Here is an 18,706-nt window from a genome sequence, read left to right as displayed (position 1 = left end):
ATGTTTCACATGTACACTCATGTTTTGACTTGGAAGTCCTCTCCTAATTTTAAGGAGTTCAGTAGGCATACAGACCTACACTACTACAAGAGCTCCTTGCAGAACACTTGGGAGAGCTGAAACTTTATTTTGCCAGTTGCAGCTCAACATCAATTATAAAATTATAGTATATATTTATATAAATATAGTATAAATTATACTAACAAAACATACTGTGGCTTTGTGTATTTCTTCAAAATAAATATATTGCAAGGTTTTAGTCTCCCTCTCACTCCCCTTCAGCAAGTATTTAATAGCATAGGAGAAAAATTCAATATTAAGTTACAAAATGTGTCTTTATGAAGAGTACAGAAAAACAAGAGCCTATTGTTGTAACACTTTGAGATAAGTGGATTAATAATCCTATCTTACATCATACTCTGTTATTTCAGGTAAATTGCTCTCCTCGGCCTTCTCTGACTTTTCAGCTGCCCACTTGCTTGCAGCTTCTGCAAGTTCCTTTTCTGATAGTCTGTTGCTCTTCTCCAAGGCCTGTACAAAAACATTATAGTCAATGTTGAACATGAAACATATGGCAAAAATCTTCAAAATTAAAATAAACAGTTATTCCAATCCCTAAAATATTTTAAAATAGGAAATAAAAAAGTTGAAATTATTTCATTTGCTGTCAAATTTAAAAAGAAAAGAGAAAGTGAGTGGGGAGATATAAGATAATACAGAAACAAGAGAGGAGAAAAAAAGATTAAATCAATGAAGGTCAGTGGACTGCTACAAAACCACTATACTTTCCCAATAAGGTTTATTAAATTCACAGGTCAGAGATAACAGAAACATTTTCCGAGACCTGATGGGCACTGAAAGAAGTCAGATACAAGAGTGGAGTGAACTATGTGATTTTCAGGCATAAAGGGTTGTAAAAAAATTTTAAATAAACTGTTAAATATGAGGTAAGGTATAAAATCTGAGCTAAATTGGGACAAAAAAACATTATCCAAACTTTAGGTGATCAGAGCTGGTTCCATTAAAATCCACTCTTTTTTATTTGTCGGAATGCTAATCATTTATAATAGAGTCAGTCATGGCTTTACATTCTTTTAAATCTACTTTTTCAAATTGAAATTCTCACATAAATAATGTTTAAAAATTGATTTCTCTCTAAGAATACTAGTTCCCTTTTACTATCAGAGCAGCAAACAGACAATGACAAATATCAGTTTGGGAATAGCTAGCATTATAAATCCTGTTACCACTATGTGGATATTTAGTTTAAATAAACTATATGTATAGAAGCACCCAAAGAATCTATATCACTCTAGCATTAAAAATTATAACACTAAGATGAGTATCTGAAGAAGAGATACAAAAATTCTACTACCTGAAAAAGGCTGTAACAATTTCTACCCAATGGCTGTTCCATCTTAGCAAATACACAGATCAAAAAAAGCAAACAAACAAAAAACCCAAATGAAAGAAACCACCTCTCACCATTAGTTCAGTCTAAGTTACATAAGTCCTCTGTCCTTACATCTTTTGTTCTTACCTCAAGCAAAGCATTATCTAAAATACCCCTGTACTGTAGTATAGCATAAATACACAATTCACAGAACCCTTCCACAGCATTCTGTGTCATAAAGACACCACCTATATCTGAATCCAAAAGAGAACTGCAACACAATGTTCTAATAGGAATCCTTGTTTTCTAGAACTGCAAATTACAGAATTACAACCAGTGAAATCAGGAGGTAAAAAAGTTCAATATGCAGGGATATGAAGAGGGCTCTTAAAAGAAAGGAGTAACATAATTAATAGAAAATCTCACATAGCCTGCTATATTTCAACAAGCCATAAAAGAAAGTAACTAATATCTTTCAGAATACAAAAAAAAAAAAAAAAATCTGTTTCATTTAAACTCACTAAATTTAATTCTAAAGGTTGAATGTTGATAAATATGTATTAAATCCTGAGTGAATTTTATGGAATAAAATAATGGTATTTGCACAGGTACACTTCAGCTGAAGTGACAGAACAAGGTATTTCTCAGCTGAAAATAGCAGCAGCTACTTAGGCTGAAAACTTGCAAGAAACAACCAACCTAATAGATCTTACAAGAAAAAATAAACTGCTTCCCCCTCGCCCTCAAAAAAACAGAAGCCTCTCTTTTTTTGTATTTTTTTAATCTCATCAATAACAGAAAAGCAAAAGCCTGTCACTTTGCTCAGCAGCTGTCCCTGTCTCACACATCCACCTTCTGCTCTATGTTGGAAACAGCCTCCAAGGCTTACAGTCCATAGAGCTAATAAAGAAAAACACAAAAGATTTCATACCATAGTCAAACAAGTGGCTAAGATCAGGTAACATCAACAGGTATTAATTCACATGCATGAATATGCAAAAAATAATTACAGATAAAAATATCTTTTTAGATTTGCAAATAGATATTACAGTGAAAAGAGGTATTGCTATGGAAATATATACCTTTGTAAGAATTTCAAAGCTAAATTATAACTTAGAGCATTGAAAACTATCTCCTTTAATCACTAATATATAGCATATAACTAATTTCTCATGCCTTGATAAGTTGTAAGACTCTGGCTCTGGAGATGTTCATGTTTTGCCAAGACTGCTTCTGTCACTACTTCTGAGTCAGTGAAGAACTTAGGCAACTTAACTGTTCAGTGCCAAGAGGCTGATTCCAAAAGGCTGCACTGACACAGGGCAGTTACATTATAAGCAGAAGAGAAATGTCTATAAACAGTCATGGAACAGTCACTTCCGCAGCTGATGCATACCCAATAAATACTTATGCTGTCTGGGGAAACAACTTCCATCAAACAAAGTTTCATTCTATGTAGCCTATCTATGTAGATATCAAGTGGATATCCACCGCCAGCAGATATTGCAAACTGGTGGCAAAAAACCAATACAGGTTGATCAGACCTGACTGAAGAAGAAAGCAGAACACTTATAGAACACGGACTTCAAGCTCAAACAAGAGGCAGAGATTTTGCAATGCCTCCTTATTCTTAAAGGTGTGTATTAAGTAAGGATTTGATACTAAGCTGCAGTGTGCTGAGTCTATAAACAAAACAAGTGAACTAATTATAAAGTATATGTTATGATCCAAATCAATGTAACTTGTGCATAATAGCTTTTATCTCATTTTCTCTATTTACATCACTGAAAATACATAACTTGCCTCCCCCCTTAAGGACAATGGCAATCAGCTGGCACAGCAGTTCTAAAAGAGATGTGTAAGAGATAAGCACTTAGAATGACATAGCACAACCAAAGCCTGGGTTTTTTCCCCATTGAATACATGGCAGGTGTGTCTGTGTCAAAATGAGTGGTAATATTAACATACACACAAGGACACAGAATTCTAAGACCAAGTCCTATTCCTATTGTAAGGAATACACACTTTAACAGGTGTATGCAGTATCTCCTTCCAACTAAGGAAAAAATCCAACAATGAACAATCTAAAACCACAGTGTGAAGTGCTCAAAAAGAAAATTCACCTTTGATGAAGGTGCCGCTGTGGACCCTGAAGGTGATGCATCTCTTGATGTTTTCAGTGACTGAACTGTCCTCTCTTTACCTACAATTAAGAAAAGCATTAATGACTGAGAAATGAAAGATATATATTGCAAATATGCTTGCTGGCATAAAAAAATTGCAGTGAAATTTTCTCACATCAGACATGAACCTTATCACCCTCAACAACTACCTGAGAGGGGGTAGCAAAAAAGAGAACTGAACTCTTCTCCCAGGCAACAACTGACACGAGGAAATGGGCTCAAGCTGTGCCAGGGAAGGCTTAGGCTGGACACCAGGAAGAATCTTTTCACTGAAAGAGTGGCTAAGCTTTCAACAGCTGTTCAAGGAGGTGGTGGAGCCACTATCCCTGGAGGTGTACAAGAATCAACAGGACATGGCATTTAGTACCATGGTCTAGTTGACAGGGTGGTGTTAGGTCAAAGGTTGGACTGAATCTTGGAGGTCTTTTCCAACCTTAATGATTCTATAAAATCTACATATGCCATCATCTGATAGATACTGGTAATACCTTTTTCTCTTCCTAAGGAGAGAAAAATACAGCTGTGTCATTTCATGCATTTAAGAAAACCCACTGTCCCTTTTTCCATCATTAACTGAAAGGGTGTATCAGTATGATTCCACATGATGTCATTTCACTTTTTAATATTACTGTAACAATAGAAACAGTTGAAATATTAGACATCAGTCAATCACTCGAGGTAACCAGGTAGTGCATGAACTAGTTTAGCAGGCCACAGAATGTTGAAAAGACCTGCCATGGGAAACAGTCCTGTATTGTACCAACCACGGGAGTAGATGCTTCTTCTAAGATCACTGTCTTTCTTATAAAAGTTAAAATTGGCAAAATGTCAAACCAAATTCACAGTGCTAATCACAGTCTGTGCATAGTTTTGCCACAGACCAGTTACAGGCAGCCCACAGCAATAGAACTGGCTGCAGTGTAAACTACTAGTTTTCAAGTTGTGCTCCACAGATTATATCTAAGAGATCTGCAAAAGGTAAGTACAAAAAGCAAACATGCTGTCAGTAAGCCTAAATTAACCAGACTATTCACACTGACTGGGAAACGGCTGACTGATCACAAAAAAGCCAAGGTAACGTAAGCTTACCTTGGCTTCCGTTAACTTTTTTATAAATACAATTAATAAAGGGATTAATTTTAAAAAATCTATCAAAGAGTAAACTATCAAAGAAATTATTTTTGTAGAACTATAAATATGATTGTTTATTATGGCTTTAAATATGGCTTTAACTTAATGAGTCAAAGCAACAAAGCACAGAACATCTCCCTTGTCACCACTAAGTAACACAAGTTTTGCTTCTGTGATACCTGCTTTTGAGCCCCATAGACAAGCACCTCCTTTTAAATTCATGGACTACTCTAATTCTGCCTCCCACATGCCTCCTTTGTCAGGCTCGATTCCTTAAAAACTATCTCAGTTGAATGGATTATGTTTGCATCTGAACAGATGAAATGAATTGATACAAATGGCAGAAAGCTATTCAAAGTTAAACAAAGTGAAAAAAAGACCACTTAATTAGAAGACATTATTAGGCCTTTTTTTCAGAATGTGTGCAGCTATTTTGAGCCCCAAGGACGTACCTGTAACATTAAACACACCATCCTGCCCCTCTCCATGCACTCCCAGCACAGGTGAATGCTTGCCCATTCCATTAGCCATTTCCCTCCCTTCACCAAGCTTCTTCATATCCTCACAGTTTCCTTTGTTTAAATTCTGTATTTATCCTAATGTATGAAAGTCTGTAGAGCATGGGATATTCCTTCTTTACTGGAAGTCACATGGCCAAATTTATTCAGACAGCATTATTTCAAACAACATTATAGTATTTTAGAAAGATGCCATATTGCAAATTCCACGTGAAATAGTACATCCTTTGCATGTTGCAAATCCATTTAAATGTATTGCTGACATATATGAGCTGTCCTGCTTGATGTTCCTTTTAAATATGCAATCCATGAGCTTACCTAAGGCAATTCACATTCAAAAATTATTCTAAAAAGTATTCTTTAAACCATTTATTCCTTGCAAATAGGTGTTTTAATTCAGTCATCTAGAGAAACATTTTAGTAGTTCTCCTTTCCAAGGAAAGGAAATAAGAAATCATTCATTGTACAACTCAGCTGCTCTCTTGAAACTTATCTAAAGGTGTTTGGGAAAGGTATTTAACCATGCAAATGGGAGAAAATATCAAAAACCACAGACCTATATGTAAGCTCCTCTCTTGATCAGCATCTTTTCTGGTTTGTGAATATATCTGCTTCTACATCACTACCTCCACTATTGTCTGAGAAATTCTAATCATATAGTATATACATATATAATCAAAGTCAGCTCAAATAAAAAAAAAAATCTAAAATTTTGTATCATTTTTCACAAAATTGTTTTCCTGTCCCTAGTAATTACAATCTGCACACCTACAAGACTTCTAGAAAATTAGTTAGCTATCTTTTTTTCTTCCTCTCCTACACTTAGAGAAATTTATGTTCACTAAGTATTGTTACAAAACCTTGAAAGCACTCTAATGCTCAAATAGAAAGACCATTCCACTCTGCAAGGAGTGAAATTATTCCTCAATATTTAAACAATGTTAACAAAACTACAAAGATCTTTTTTGACAAGAAGTGCCACATAATGATTCAGTGTCACTCTGGAAACACAATGTGCCTTCTCAGTGAGTGAAAAAAAATCTAATTAATTTTTAAAAAGCTGCCAAAATGAACAGTAGGTTTGCATAGCTCACTAAAAAGCATTTGCAGAAAGGGAGATCAAAGTGGATTAATTTACATAAGCTGTACAAACAGAGTGGCTTAAGATCATAGTATACTAAAAAAGGAATTTTTTTTTTTTCCCAAATCATTTAAATATGAAATCTCAATATTTTCAAAACAGATTATTCATTAGACTTCTGGGAAACATTAAGAGCCAAACTTTTAAAAGACAGAAAAGACTCAACTGAGATATGCTTCACATTTCTTTGAGGAGAGCAAGATCTGAGAGGTTTTGACATTGAAATATAATTACCAAAAACAATCAGTTTCAAAAGCCTAGTAAAATTTAGAGACAATGAAACAAATAGACATATGTACTTTCATTTCTCCATTTGTTTTTAATCTTTGTTTTATTCTGTTTGCATGAAGAAATGTCTTCAGCTGCTGTAGACGAAGCAAAGTTTCTTGTCAGGAAATCCAGTGAAGCACATAAAGAAGTAACAGGAGCTGATGCTAAAAAGAATATAAAATACTAGAAGAAGCTGTGCAGCTGAAACTCCTACAGTCAGTCTAGACCTGATACCAAAATAACACCTACAATCTCCCACATGAAATACATAAGGGAACAGAGAGTACAAAGAAATAACCAGAGCAGACAGTACATAGTACAAAATGTCAGCTTTTCCCATTTTAAAAAGAACATGTATGGAAAAAAGGCTTATACAGTGAGTTGCAGTTTCACCTCACTAACCAGTTCCCATCATTAACCCAGTATTACCTTGCTGAGAAGAAACATTTCTTTTATGTAAAGACGACATATTTCTGCTATGCTGGTGGAAAGGATAGGCCTTGCTTCTTTCAGGAGAGTAGCTCCTGCTGCTGACACTAGAGCCAGATCTGCTGTGCGGAGAATCCCTCCGGCTCCCGGGCGATTCCCTGAAGAAAGGAGAGTCCCTCTTGTGAGGGGATCGATCTCTTGTATAATGAGAAGAATGGAAGCTTTTCCTTCTGAAGCCATCTCTGACGTCCCTTGGAAGACAACAGAAAAATACAAGTAACTTGCTTAGCCTTCCAATGTTTATGGAACAGCACAATGGCAAAAGTTCAAGCCTGGTAAATACAAACAGGTTAAATGTCAAACACATACAAAATCTTCAGTGTTTTTTAAGAGTACTAAGCAAGGAATGAAAAATAAGTAATAAAAGGGAAAAAAGGAAAAGTTAATTTTTTCAGATTTCATTGAGGTACTTCATTACTAGAAGTTAATACCTTTCTACTTCTTGATAACACAGCTAAAATGTAAGGAAAAGACATTGACGAAATGAGAACTCCCACAACTTTGTTCAGATTCATTTACCATGGAAATTAAGCCTTAATTTACAATAGCTAAAAATGAATATGCAAATGTTGCTTACATTATTTGGCATTTTTTAGCTATGTTGTTCCTCTTATTTTCAAGAGCCTATATTCCTCATTTGATTTCACACACCTTGCTACACAAAATATCACTGGCAGATTTCAGCTTACAACCAGCAAAGACAAGAAGAAATCTGCAGATATCTATACTCTCACCTATGAATCCACTCAAGGTCAACTCTTGAATGAAAATATGAAGACTCATAGCTCCTAAATATGTTTCTCACAACACACAATTTTAATTTTTAACTTTAATGTAAAATGTCACAAACCCAACTGATTTAAAACCATCATTTAATAAAAACCGAAACTTTCTACCAAATTTAAATATTGTTACTCCAGACCACAGCACAAATGTGTTGGTTATTTGTAAATAATATTAATGTACATGTACGTGTAGAGGTGAAAAAAACCCCTTGTATCATTTCAAACTTGTCCTAAAGAATCTCAGAGTTACAAGACACATGGGCCAACTGAATCTAGACTTGCCACTTTTGCCTTGGTCAGAAGATGCATTGGTAAGAGCAGCAAGTACTTCTCAGCATCTCCATAGAAACCTCCAAGATTTCATAGGATTTCTAGTAAATCAGAATGTATCTTCTCTCCTATTTCACATCAGAATCCAGTATTTTAAATAAAAGAATGTCTCTCAATGATCTGGTGATCTCATTTAGCACAACATAGCTATAGATAATTTTATGTCGGTGGAGAAGAAGAAAAGATGTACAATTCCTACAGCATGGCACAGGCCCACATTTGTGACACATAACAAAGGATTTCCCTGTGCCAAAGGTGTCTTGAGCTCTGGAAGCTTCACAGGTAGCACCACAAAACAAAACCCCTGTGACACTGATGTATTTTACACAGTGCAGGTTTACTTTTTGCATGGAAAGCACATCTTCATAATATGTATGAACATTTATGTATCAACAGACATAAAGTGAAAGTTCAGGCTTGAAGAGTACTAGATTAACTCAGCACTGAACTAGTTTTTCTAGCTAAGTGGGGGGTTATTTATTTATTAAAAGAACATATTGATCAAATATTTATCAGGAATGACCTAGGCACAGCCCACTTTTTCTTGCATTTCCTTCTTAATTGCTCTCTAAATAATGTTATTTATTTTTAAAGCACAAGCTTTCTGGCAGACCAGTACACCACTTTTATGTGTAAAACACACTTTTATGACAATGTTATGAAACCCTCATATACAGAACGGTTTATTATGGTAATTTTTCAGAGCCCCAGTTATTGTGCATGTATAATAAATACTCTAATATCTACATAAGAATTTTTTTAAAATGTAATTGAAATGTGCTTTTAAACAGGAAGACATTTGAAAGCCACATTCTGCTATAATAGTATGCACCCTAAAATAGAATCTCACTTTCAATTTTTGGATTTTTATTTCATCACTGCGTGTTAATTCTTTAACTAGATGATATCTCATACAGAACATTCATGCCATTAATTATATTAAATCTGTTTGGGACAGCATAGCAACAACACAGAATTTCTGATGTTTTCCATTTACATAACACACCAAACACAACAAAGTAAGCATTGCTTTACAGTTTGTTTTTTTCCTTAAATACTTCAGCTAACATACACCTGCAATTTGGTAATGAAGGCCCCAATTCAGCAAAGCAGTAAAGTACATGCTTCAGATTCCAACACATACTCAAAAGGTTTATTGAGCAGGGACAATATTTAATAGAGATGCAAAATATACTTTTAAATAGAGCTGCTGCCCTTAACAATACATACAGAATTAATCTCTTTTATATAGCATCCCTCAAATCTTTGTATTTATAATTCATACTTAATCCTGAAAGCACAATTTTGTTCTCTCAGTAGTGTTGCAACAGGAAGCAGTATCATTGTTATCTTCGATGAAACTTGACCATTAAGTTCTCACTGAAGCTGACAGTCTTGGAGGAGCTTCTGAAATGTTCAGAAACAGCTATATTGTGATATACCATTCACCAAGGGCAGCTGGGGAAGAGCTCCAGCCTAACAGCTATTTCAGTTCACCATCAGGTGCAGTCTCCTCAAGGACAAAACACAACTACAGAACAGATGCTGGTATGGCTTCCAGCACAGCAGAGAACTGTGGGAATACGACACTGAGGAGATTTTCAGCTGCCTGTGGATCAGAAACAGCACAGCAGTATAGCTTAAGCTCTGTGAAACAAAGATTAACACAAACCAGTGTGTCAGGTTTATCTCTTAAGAGTACTTAGAGGTAAAATGAAATCACTTCCTGGATGTGAAATGCTGAGGAATAGAGAGGTACTTGGGTACATGAAGGACATCACATGCAATAAAGGAAAAAGCTTTACTGTAAGAGGACTCTTAGATCACTCTTGTTGAATCCGTGCTGCTGGGCAACAGCCTACAATACTTAATGCTCACTATTCTCTGGGACTTCTATATACCATTACATTCAGCTTTTCAACTAGAACATTAATCTACATTATGGTTCAGCCATAGTGAACATAACTCTCATTTTTGACACTGAGATGAAGACTGGCAACAAAACAGCATATTGTGTGGAAACAGGAGGGTCTTCCAGTAATACCCACATGAGTGCTGCCTATAATCTAGATTAAAAAGTCAACATACATGTATTTGTGATCCCTTCTATCCAAGAAAGATTACTGCTATTGCCCAAGGGGTTAAATACTCCATTTACAGGCTTGTGCTTAATTACTAACCTTACCTAGAAATAACTCTCACACTTTTGTATGTTCAATTTATATTTATAAATTGAAGGAGCTATAAATATCTTCTGCAACACCGGACTTCAGTGCAAAGAGATAAAACAGTCACGATCTGAACTGAATCCTTAACTGAAAATACTTTTTCTGCCTTTGAACACAGATGCAAGGGGGAGGGAGAGGAAAAGTTAAACAAAATTCCTTTTGCCTGCCTTTTCAGGACATTGCAAGAGCTATTAACATGGTTCAGATGATGTAGAAAATATATAATAAAAAATAGAACGCCCCCAGCCTCTAAAAGAAGAGTCAAAAACACCTCCACTTTTAACATCTTCAAAGTAAATGTAGGTGGTGCAAGATTCCAGCCACCCCTCTCCCAGAACTCATTCAATTTCTTTCTAAAGCACACGGTTGTGCAACAAACCAACATACTCAGGCTCTGCTTTGGAGATTTGCTATAATCTCTTGTTATTGCCTGAAAATCCTTATGCAGATTTATCCTAAGCTAAAATAATACAGTGAATCACAGATAAAAGAAATTGCACCCAGTTTCAATGGTTTTCATTTGAACATTTGAAATTATGATAAGATTCCTTATTGACAACTGGTTTCAGCATTTTATGACTAAGCAAGTTCCTAGAGCACTTGTGATATCTGCATTTTGCTCTAAATGAAATTAACACAATTAGGACCAGCCAGCATAATCTTTCTAACAGCTTTCTGCATGAAGGCAGAGGAAGGAAAGGAAACAGGCTTTGTGAAACACTGTTTCAAGCAGAGAAGGATACCCAGAAATACCAAATGTACAAAAAAATTTGAAAACATATAAATGTTTCATTATTTTATACTGCATGCAGTACTTCTGAAGTTATCATAAGCAAAAAGCAAATCTCCACACTGATGCTATTTGTCCATTTCAGTCAGCATAAAAGCTACTCAACTCCTCTCTCCCTGCCACCACCTCGGGATATCAGGACAGGTAAGAGAATAAAAAATAAGACAATCTGAATATTACAGCAACATTAGAAAGAAATGCTTCTATGTCCTTTAATTGAATAGCACAGCTATGCACATCAATGGCACTGGAAGTCCCTCTACATTGCTTTCTTCTTAGTACCCTCCTCCTTTTTATTGTCAATGATAATGTTACATTAGACGTGCTGCAAGATCAGCCTATATAATAAAGGTATGTTTAAACTAAAATTCTCTATTATCTGACAAGGAGAAATTATTGTCGGTCACAGATAAGGACAGAGAAACAAAGTAACAAAGACTCCAGAAAAACACAGATTTAAGTACCAAAGAATTAAGAGCAAACATCTTTAGACAACTCTTTGCAGAATAAAGACAAAATATGTTATTTACACAAATTAAGATCAAATTAGACAAAATAATTGCATTTAAATGCAAGTGATCTTGGTTTTTCTTGTTTTCAAAAACAAAAGCTTAGTAAAATCCCATAATTTCTCTAAAATAGAAAACAAAACATAGGTCTTAAGTTCCAGAGGGAGTATTTGCTTAAAGTGATGGACTAAATTACAATTTCAATAAGCAGCTACAACATTTACAACTACTCTTTGAGCAGTCCATCACCCCAGAAGAGTAAAGTAGTTCAGACAACTAGCTCAGGGACCTAGCTCATAAACCTCTCTCATTTTATGACTCTGTGCAGTAGCAATTAAATCAATTCTTAAACAGACTTAATTCAAAATGGAAACAACTAAAATCTTCTATCTCAATATAAGTTTTAAAATTTGAAATGAGCCAGGAAGCACAATATGGTACTTTACATACTTATTTTTTTCTTCCTAACGCCCTAACAGACCAGATAAACTGGTCAAAATTTTATCTTCTAGACAAAGTTCTAATGGACAGAGATTCCTAACTATGTGCTTGCACTTTTACTGCTGTCCTGCCTCAGGCAGAGACCAGCACACAGAAAAGAGTTTTAAAACATCTCCCTGAGGTACCAAAGCACATTGGTATTCCTCAAAAGTGTCTTTTTTTTGAGGGCTTTGAATTTACTTCACACTTAGTACACACCAAACAATTTAATGGAGACTAGCATTTGTCTTATATACACACTAAGCCCCAGAGAGAAATATTTTTGCACTTTATTTTAAGGACATAAGTGAATTTGATGTTCAGCAAGCTATTACTATTTCCCCAAAAGCTATCTTTAAAATCCTTCCATAGAAGAACCCAGAAACCACAAAATACCTGCTGGAAGAGCACTTAAACTTTTCATCAGTGTGCTGCAGAATGCCATTAGTTCATTGGCAAAAGGATGCAACAAGTAGTGCTAGGTTATGCTGATTTAATCAACTCTTGGGGTTGACTTTCTAACACTATCAATAAAAAGCTGCAAAAGAAAAGAGCAAGTTGTGGAACAGGTTTGTAAGCAGTAATACCTTATGTCAGTAATACTGATGGACAATACCCTTACTAAATTTACTATTTTTTCTACTTCCAAATCTCTTAATGAGATCTGTAAATCAGAAAAACATTCAATTTTTCTCTAAATGGGAAAAATGTTTCACAGATCTTTATGTTTTTATTCTTAAATTAAAGTGAGATTTGAAGCAATTAGGTCAAGTTGGTTTCACTTGTTTATATGCCTCAAAGCATTGTAACAGTGGTACAGACTTCTGCATAGCAAATTTCAGTAAAGTTAGCACACTACTGCCACTGCTTCTGGATTTCTCAATATAAAAGACATTATACATATATGAAGAAAAAATCCATTGCACATAATGGAATTTTTCTTTATGTGGTCTCATGTTAGGTATATAGTTTGTTCAAAATCAGAAAGTTAAGAGAGACATTTCCTCTTATATTCAGCCATGTACCTTTCTTATCTTTTTTATTTTCCAGTTTGCTTTTTTCTTTGACTTTCATTACAATTTATAGTCTCTATAATAAACATTAATATCTCTTGCCTCTTTTTGTAGGCCATTTCCTATATATTACAAATATCATTTGTTTGAACATATTTAACACATATGCAAGCTATGCTGCTTGGGTAAATTCCTTATTAAAAATCTTTTTGCAACTCTTGTATGCCTTCAGTTATTTCAGTGATTTAATAACAGTTAATTTTGAACTGGTGCTGCTGCAATCCTGAATTCTGCAACCTTCCTTGGATCTACATTTCAATTCTGTACCTAAGTTGGCATTGGTATTTTCTCTCAGACAACAAAACTGGCAGATACATATCTAATTCATTGTGGTAGGCTAGCTGAACCAGCTACATGAAATGCAAAAACACCCGAAACAGAACCAGGGAGAGGGGAAGAACCACAATGGCTCCTGCTTAGATAGTTAAAACCGCTGTGGAAACATACTTTTTGTGGAAACATACAAACTGCTGTAGGGAAATCAGTCTCTTTACTGCATTTGTGACTTTTCATTTATTATTATAAATAAAACAGGTTCCTTGACAGATTTCTAGAGCAGTTGAAGTTAGAATCAATAAGCCTCAAAGAAGTAACACTTTTTTTTTCCCCTAAAAATAACAGACATACATATTTAGCAATACTGACTGGTAAATGTAAATTCAAAAATAAATTCAAAAAGAGAATGCTGTTTAACAGACACAAGTTTTAGTAAGCATTAATAAATTAACAGCAGCTGAAAAGAGGTTTTAAAGAAGGTAATCCACTGCTTTATACTTCAGTCTCCTCTGTTAATGTAATCTTTCACCTTACTTAGATAATCCCTGTACAAAACGCTTCAAAAACTGCATCTAAAAAGACAAAAATTGTAGAATGAATACTGAGTCTAGTAATTGAAACATGAATTAGTTTGCCCATCTACTCTACTCTACTCTGATGAGATCCCACCTGGTACAGCTCCAAAGTACCTGACCCAGCTCCAAAGTCCTGGACAGACATGGATGGACAGTTGGATCAGGTACAAAGGATGGCAAGAAAAATTATCAAGTGGGATGGAGCACGTCTGTGAGGAAAGGTGTGAGAGGTGGTGGTGTTCAGCCAGGAGAGAAAGGCTCCACCTTGTTTATGGTGAGCATGTTGAAACACTGGAACAGGCTGCCGAGAAAGCAAATAACCTATCCATGGAAAAACATACAGGGTCAGGCTGGATGGGGCTCTGAGCAACCTGATCTACTTGAAGATGTCCCTGCTTACTGCAGGGGGTTGCCTAGATGACCTTTGAAAGTAACGTCCAACTCAAACCATTCTATCATTCTGTAAGTCAATACACTGAAACATTTTCCATTTTACTTCCAAATTTCAGAATAATTCTCTCAAGTATCATTTTCAAAAATTATTACGCATACTAGGCTAGAGAAGATGTGACTTAATTTAACACATGCAACTGTTGAAAGTCAGACTTCAGAAGAGAAAGACATTCCCACAACTGGCTGACCCAACCCTGCTGTGTGTAATGACATCAATATTCAGTTTCACTTAAACAAAGGCATTTACTGTCAGCTCATAAACCAGTTCTACAGAGCTTCATATACAAAGGAAAGAACCGTCAAGGTTATGCAAATATATATCATGAACTAATGTCAAGACTAAGACTGAGAATAATTTGTTACCATGCAAAAATAGTATAATTTTTAAAAAATATTACCAATAGCATGAGATCATGGAATTGCTTTATTGATTAACTTTTCCTCAGATGTAGATCATAGCACCCTAAACACAAAGAAATGACACATCAAAAATTTTCTCTTTGAAGCAAGATCCTTAACAAAAGGATGCCTAAATTATCAGTAGTACTGCACTTTTTCCTCTCCTCTCCTGTATCATAATATTCCCACCCTCTCTCAATGGGAATTGAATCTAAAATGTTTAGTATATTCAAAATATAACAAACAAGTCCTTGGAACCTAACAGATGATGAAGAAGAATTTACTTTCCTAAGGGAAATTCTGTCAAAGTCTTCTGTGACAATACACCTCAACCTGAGAAAGCCATGACTACATTCATCAGTCCAAATCATTGCTTTGAGATTTAGTTAGATGCCATCTTAACAGAAGTTGTCTGCACTGGAAGGGACACTCCCTTCTCTTTCCCTCCCCCACTGTCTCCAAAGCTAGCTGTTTTTCAACAAAGTAGTTAGGAAACTTTTTCCGAATAATCAAGGGCTACCCATGGGATTTTGCCTCATTATTTACCAATCCACCATTAACCTGATAGTTTTGATACCATCTATAGTGCTAGCTATAAGACTGGACCAGGCGAGCTCGCTTTTCAAAAACTTCCTTTAAGAAATATGTTAATCAAGATCTTACAGTGTAAAGATACATAATCTTATCTTTAGGCACGTTATCCTATCATACATTGTAAACAGAGGAGCCCCTTACAGTTTATTAGCATTATGTAAACAACAATTATTAGAAGGAAATCATAATGTTCCAAGATGTGACTTAGTTTTAAACAATGAATTAATGTTAATACAAAATTTAACTGAATCTGCACAGACTACTGAATTCTTCCTTAGAAGTGCATCATAACATATCAACACCTGTAGTAAACAGGTGTCTCACACCTGTTTTAAAAGGTGTGTCTCACACCCTTTTAAAAAATATAATGATGACATCAATTTAATGTAGAAATGTAAAACCTTAAAAAAACTACAGTGGGAAACAGTTGTACACACAAAAAGCCACAAATCCTTAAAACATAACACAGCTTTGGATCAAAAGCAAGTCAAATAAACATGATAGCGGCTGAGAATTGACATGATAAGAACTTTTCGGGTTTGCTTTTTTACCAAATTTGGTGTGTTTGCTCTAATTTTGTCAAATACTTACAAGTCAATTTACTACCTGGCCATTCCTTACTCAATAACAATTTTTAAGAATATAAAAATGTTCTTAGCAAAGTTTGTAAATATCTGTCTCTACCCTTTCTCAATGCCTCAGAATCACAGCAGAGAAGCTGCATTTAAATGCCACTGAAACATTTAAAAGAACCAAAGTATAAGAAATACCATACACACAGAATCAGACTAAAAACAGCTATTGTAATTATGCTTTTCAAAAACAAGCTCACCCAATTTTCTCTTAGGGCTTTTAGAGAAGTTAAATCCAGGATTTAGAACCATTCCACATTTCATAGAACAGGCCAGCTCTATTGTATGAGGCTGTTTATTTACAAGCTCAGGAGAAAAAAAATCAGTTAGCGGGAAGTTCTGCTAATTTGATAGTTTAAACTCCTTTCTCTCATCCTGAGATGGAAACTGCATAACCAATTAGAATTCTGCACGATACTCTAAAAGCAACAAAACTATACTTAAGCAATGTCTGAAAGCAAACTTGTTTCTAGCATCGTATAGATCAATTTTGCAAAGAAAATAAAACAGCCTTCAATAAACATCACAATCAATTTTTATACAAAAAAATTAAAAATATTAATCTCTCAGCAACTAAAACTAGCTGCCAGTGAAAGCAACATTCACCTTCCAATTTAGCTACACAATTAGCTAAAACATGTAAAAACATCCCAGTTGAAAATAAGAGCAATTTCTACCTCTTCCCCATATTTTTACATTAGAGTATGGGGGCAAAAAAAAATTTTACATTTGAAACCCTGCGTACTAACCTCTTTCCCCCATTCTCAAGTGACAAACATTTCAGAAGTGGAATGACAGCAGTCTTGCTTTGAATGAAGTTTCCAGAATAATTCTAGATATATGCACACAGTGTCCATATGCAGCAGAAACTCAGATTGACATAAAATTCCTAGTAAGAAAACAGGCAGTGTTCACATAGATAGTCTCTGGGTTCCAAGTTAAATAGAAGAAAGATTCATCACAACAATAAAACCAAACTTGTCCAAATTACTTTTTTACTTTCAGTTGACCTGCATCAGTGGACATTTCTGAACTACTCTTGATATACTTAGTCTTCAGTACAGGGCATTTTTAAAATGCTATGTGGTATCTGCATGAGAAGATTTGAGTTCTTAAAATCCACTCACAATAAAAACTTATAGACCTACAGAACCCAAAGTGCTGGCATACAATCAGGTATATTTAACTCTGAGTAATGACAATCAAATTATGGAACATAAATCTCAGTTTGCAAAGAAACTGGTTGTCCTAAGCACAAAAGAGCTACAGCCAGCAGAGCAGAAAACAGTTCTTAAAGAAAATGTATCAAGTACTCAATCAGTAAGACTGCTGCATAAAACATGAACTGAATATGAAGTCGTTAAATATTTAGTGTAAACCAGAACCAACTTTTAAGTTGTATATTACCTATTATCTTGTTCCAAAAGGTTCTTATTTTCCCCCTCCACCCTCCAAAACATCATACGCCAAGATAAACTAATTTAGCTAGCAGCTTAACACAATGGGTTTTCTGAGCAAAAGATTTCAACAGACAAGTTCTTGCCTGGAGTTGTAGACAGGTATAATGAATCTACCACAATGATCTATTATAAGGAAACTAATGTTGTATATGAATAAACAAGCTACTCAGCCATGTGAATACCTGAGAGGTTCAATGTTCTGGCAGAGACTCTATTTACTTATTAAAAGGCATGTGCTAATGAGTTCAATTATAGCTCTGCTTATCAATCGCTGTCAAAAACAAAACCATTTTCCTTGGGTGACTGCCATATTTATTTCCCTCCACATGTCTTTTAATAAAGAATGAGGTTCTTATATGGTGTCCCTTAAGAGCTGTCAAATATTGCAATGAAACAGCAGACTTACATACATTTATAGCACCATCTCATAAATCCCTTTGGCCAAGTTTACCTTCTATAAGCAAGACACAGATCAGTTTACATGACAAGGAAGTTTAAATCCAAAGCCTAAAGGCCTCCCACAATATAATACTCTGCTTTAATATATTATACTATTTAAATACATGCACTATTTCATTAATTAAAGAAAACACAAAGTGGGGAGGAAAAAAACACCAAGAAACAACTGCCCCCTGTAATTCAAAGGTGATTGCATAGTGACAATGTAAAGATAACTGCTTTGGCCTATGACACATCTAGACTCTCAATATTAAAGGCTGCTTTATTGAGAGAAGAGTCAGTGACCCTCAACTTCCATCTGGAGACTCTCTCAAAGATTTTAATTTAAAATAACAATTCTTACCAAAGTACTATTTTCTTCTCAGTGTATGATCTTCAGACCACAACTCTACAACATTGTGTCATCACTTGTGCACTTACAAGGGGTTAATCACTAAATGGAAGGGCAGTTCAAGCAGACATCAAAAAGTCAAGATTGCTGGGCCTCTATCCCCCATTTTGCAACCAATTTACTCCATGGCCTGCAGTAAATACATTC

General features: G+C 35.1%; 1 protein-coding gene across 2 annotated transcripts in view; it reads right to left on the bottom strand.

Moving 5' to 3' along the window:
* Positions 1 to 18,706, bottom strand: part of PPHLN1 (periphilin 1) — a 62,168-nt gene that overhangs the window by 28,948 nt on the left and 14,514 nt on the right. For both annotated transcript variants that reach the window (XM_077783479.1, XM_077783480.1), the window contains exons 7-9: positions 7,066 to 7,316; positions 3,517 to 3,596; positions 412 to 531 (exon numbers count right to left, since the gene is read on the bottom strand). In XM_077783479.1, coding sequence (XP_077639605.1) covers positions 412 to 531; positions 3,517 to 3,596; positions 7,066 to 7,316 — 451 coding nt within the window. The remainder of the gene's footprint in view (positions 1 to 411; positions 532 to 3,516; positions 3,597 to 7,065; positions 7,317 to 18,706) is intronic.

This window comes from Lonchura striata, chromosome 5, assembly GCF_046129695.1.
Source record: "Lonchura striata isolate bLonStr1 chromosome 5, bLonStr1.mat, whole genome shotgun sequence".
Classification (NCBI taxonomy): domain Eukaryota; kingdom Metazoa; phylum Chordata; class Aves; order Passeriformes; family Estrildidae; genus Lonchura; species Lonchura striata.
This window is presented reverse-complemented; position numbering and strand designations above follow the sequence as displayed.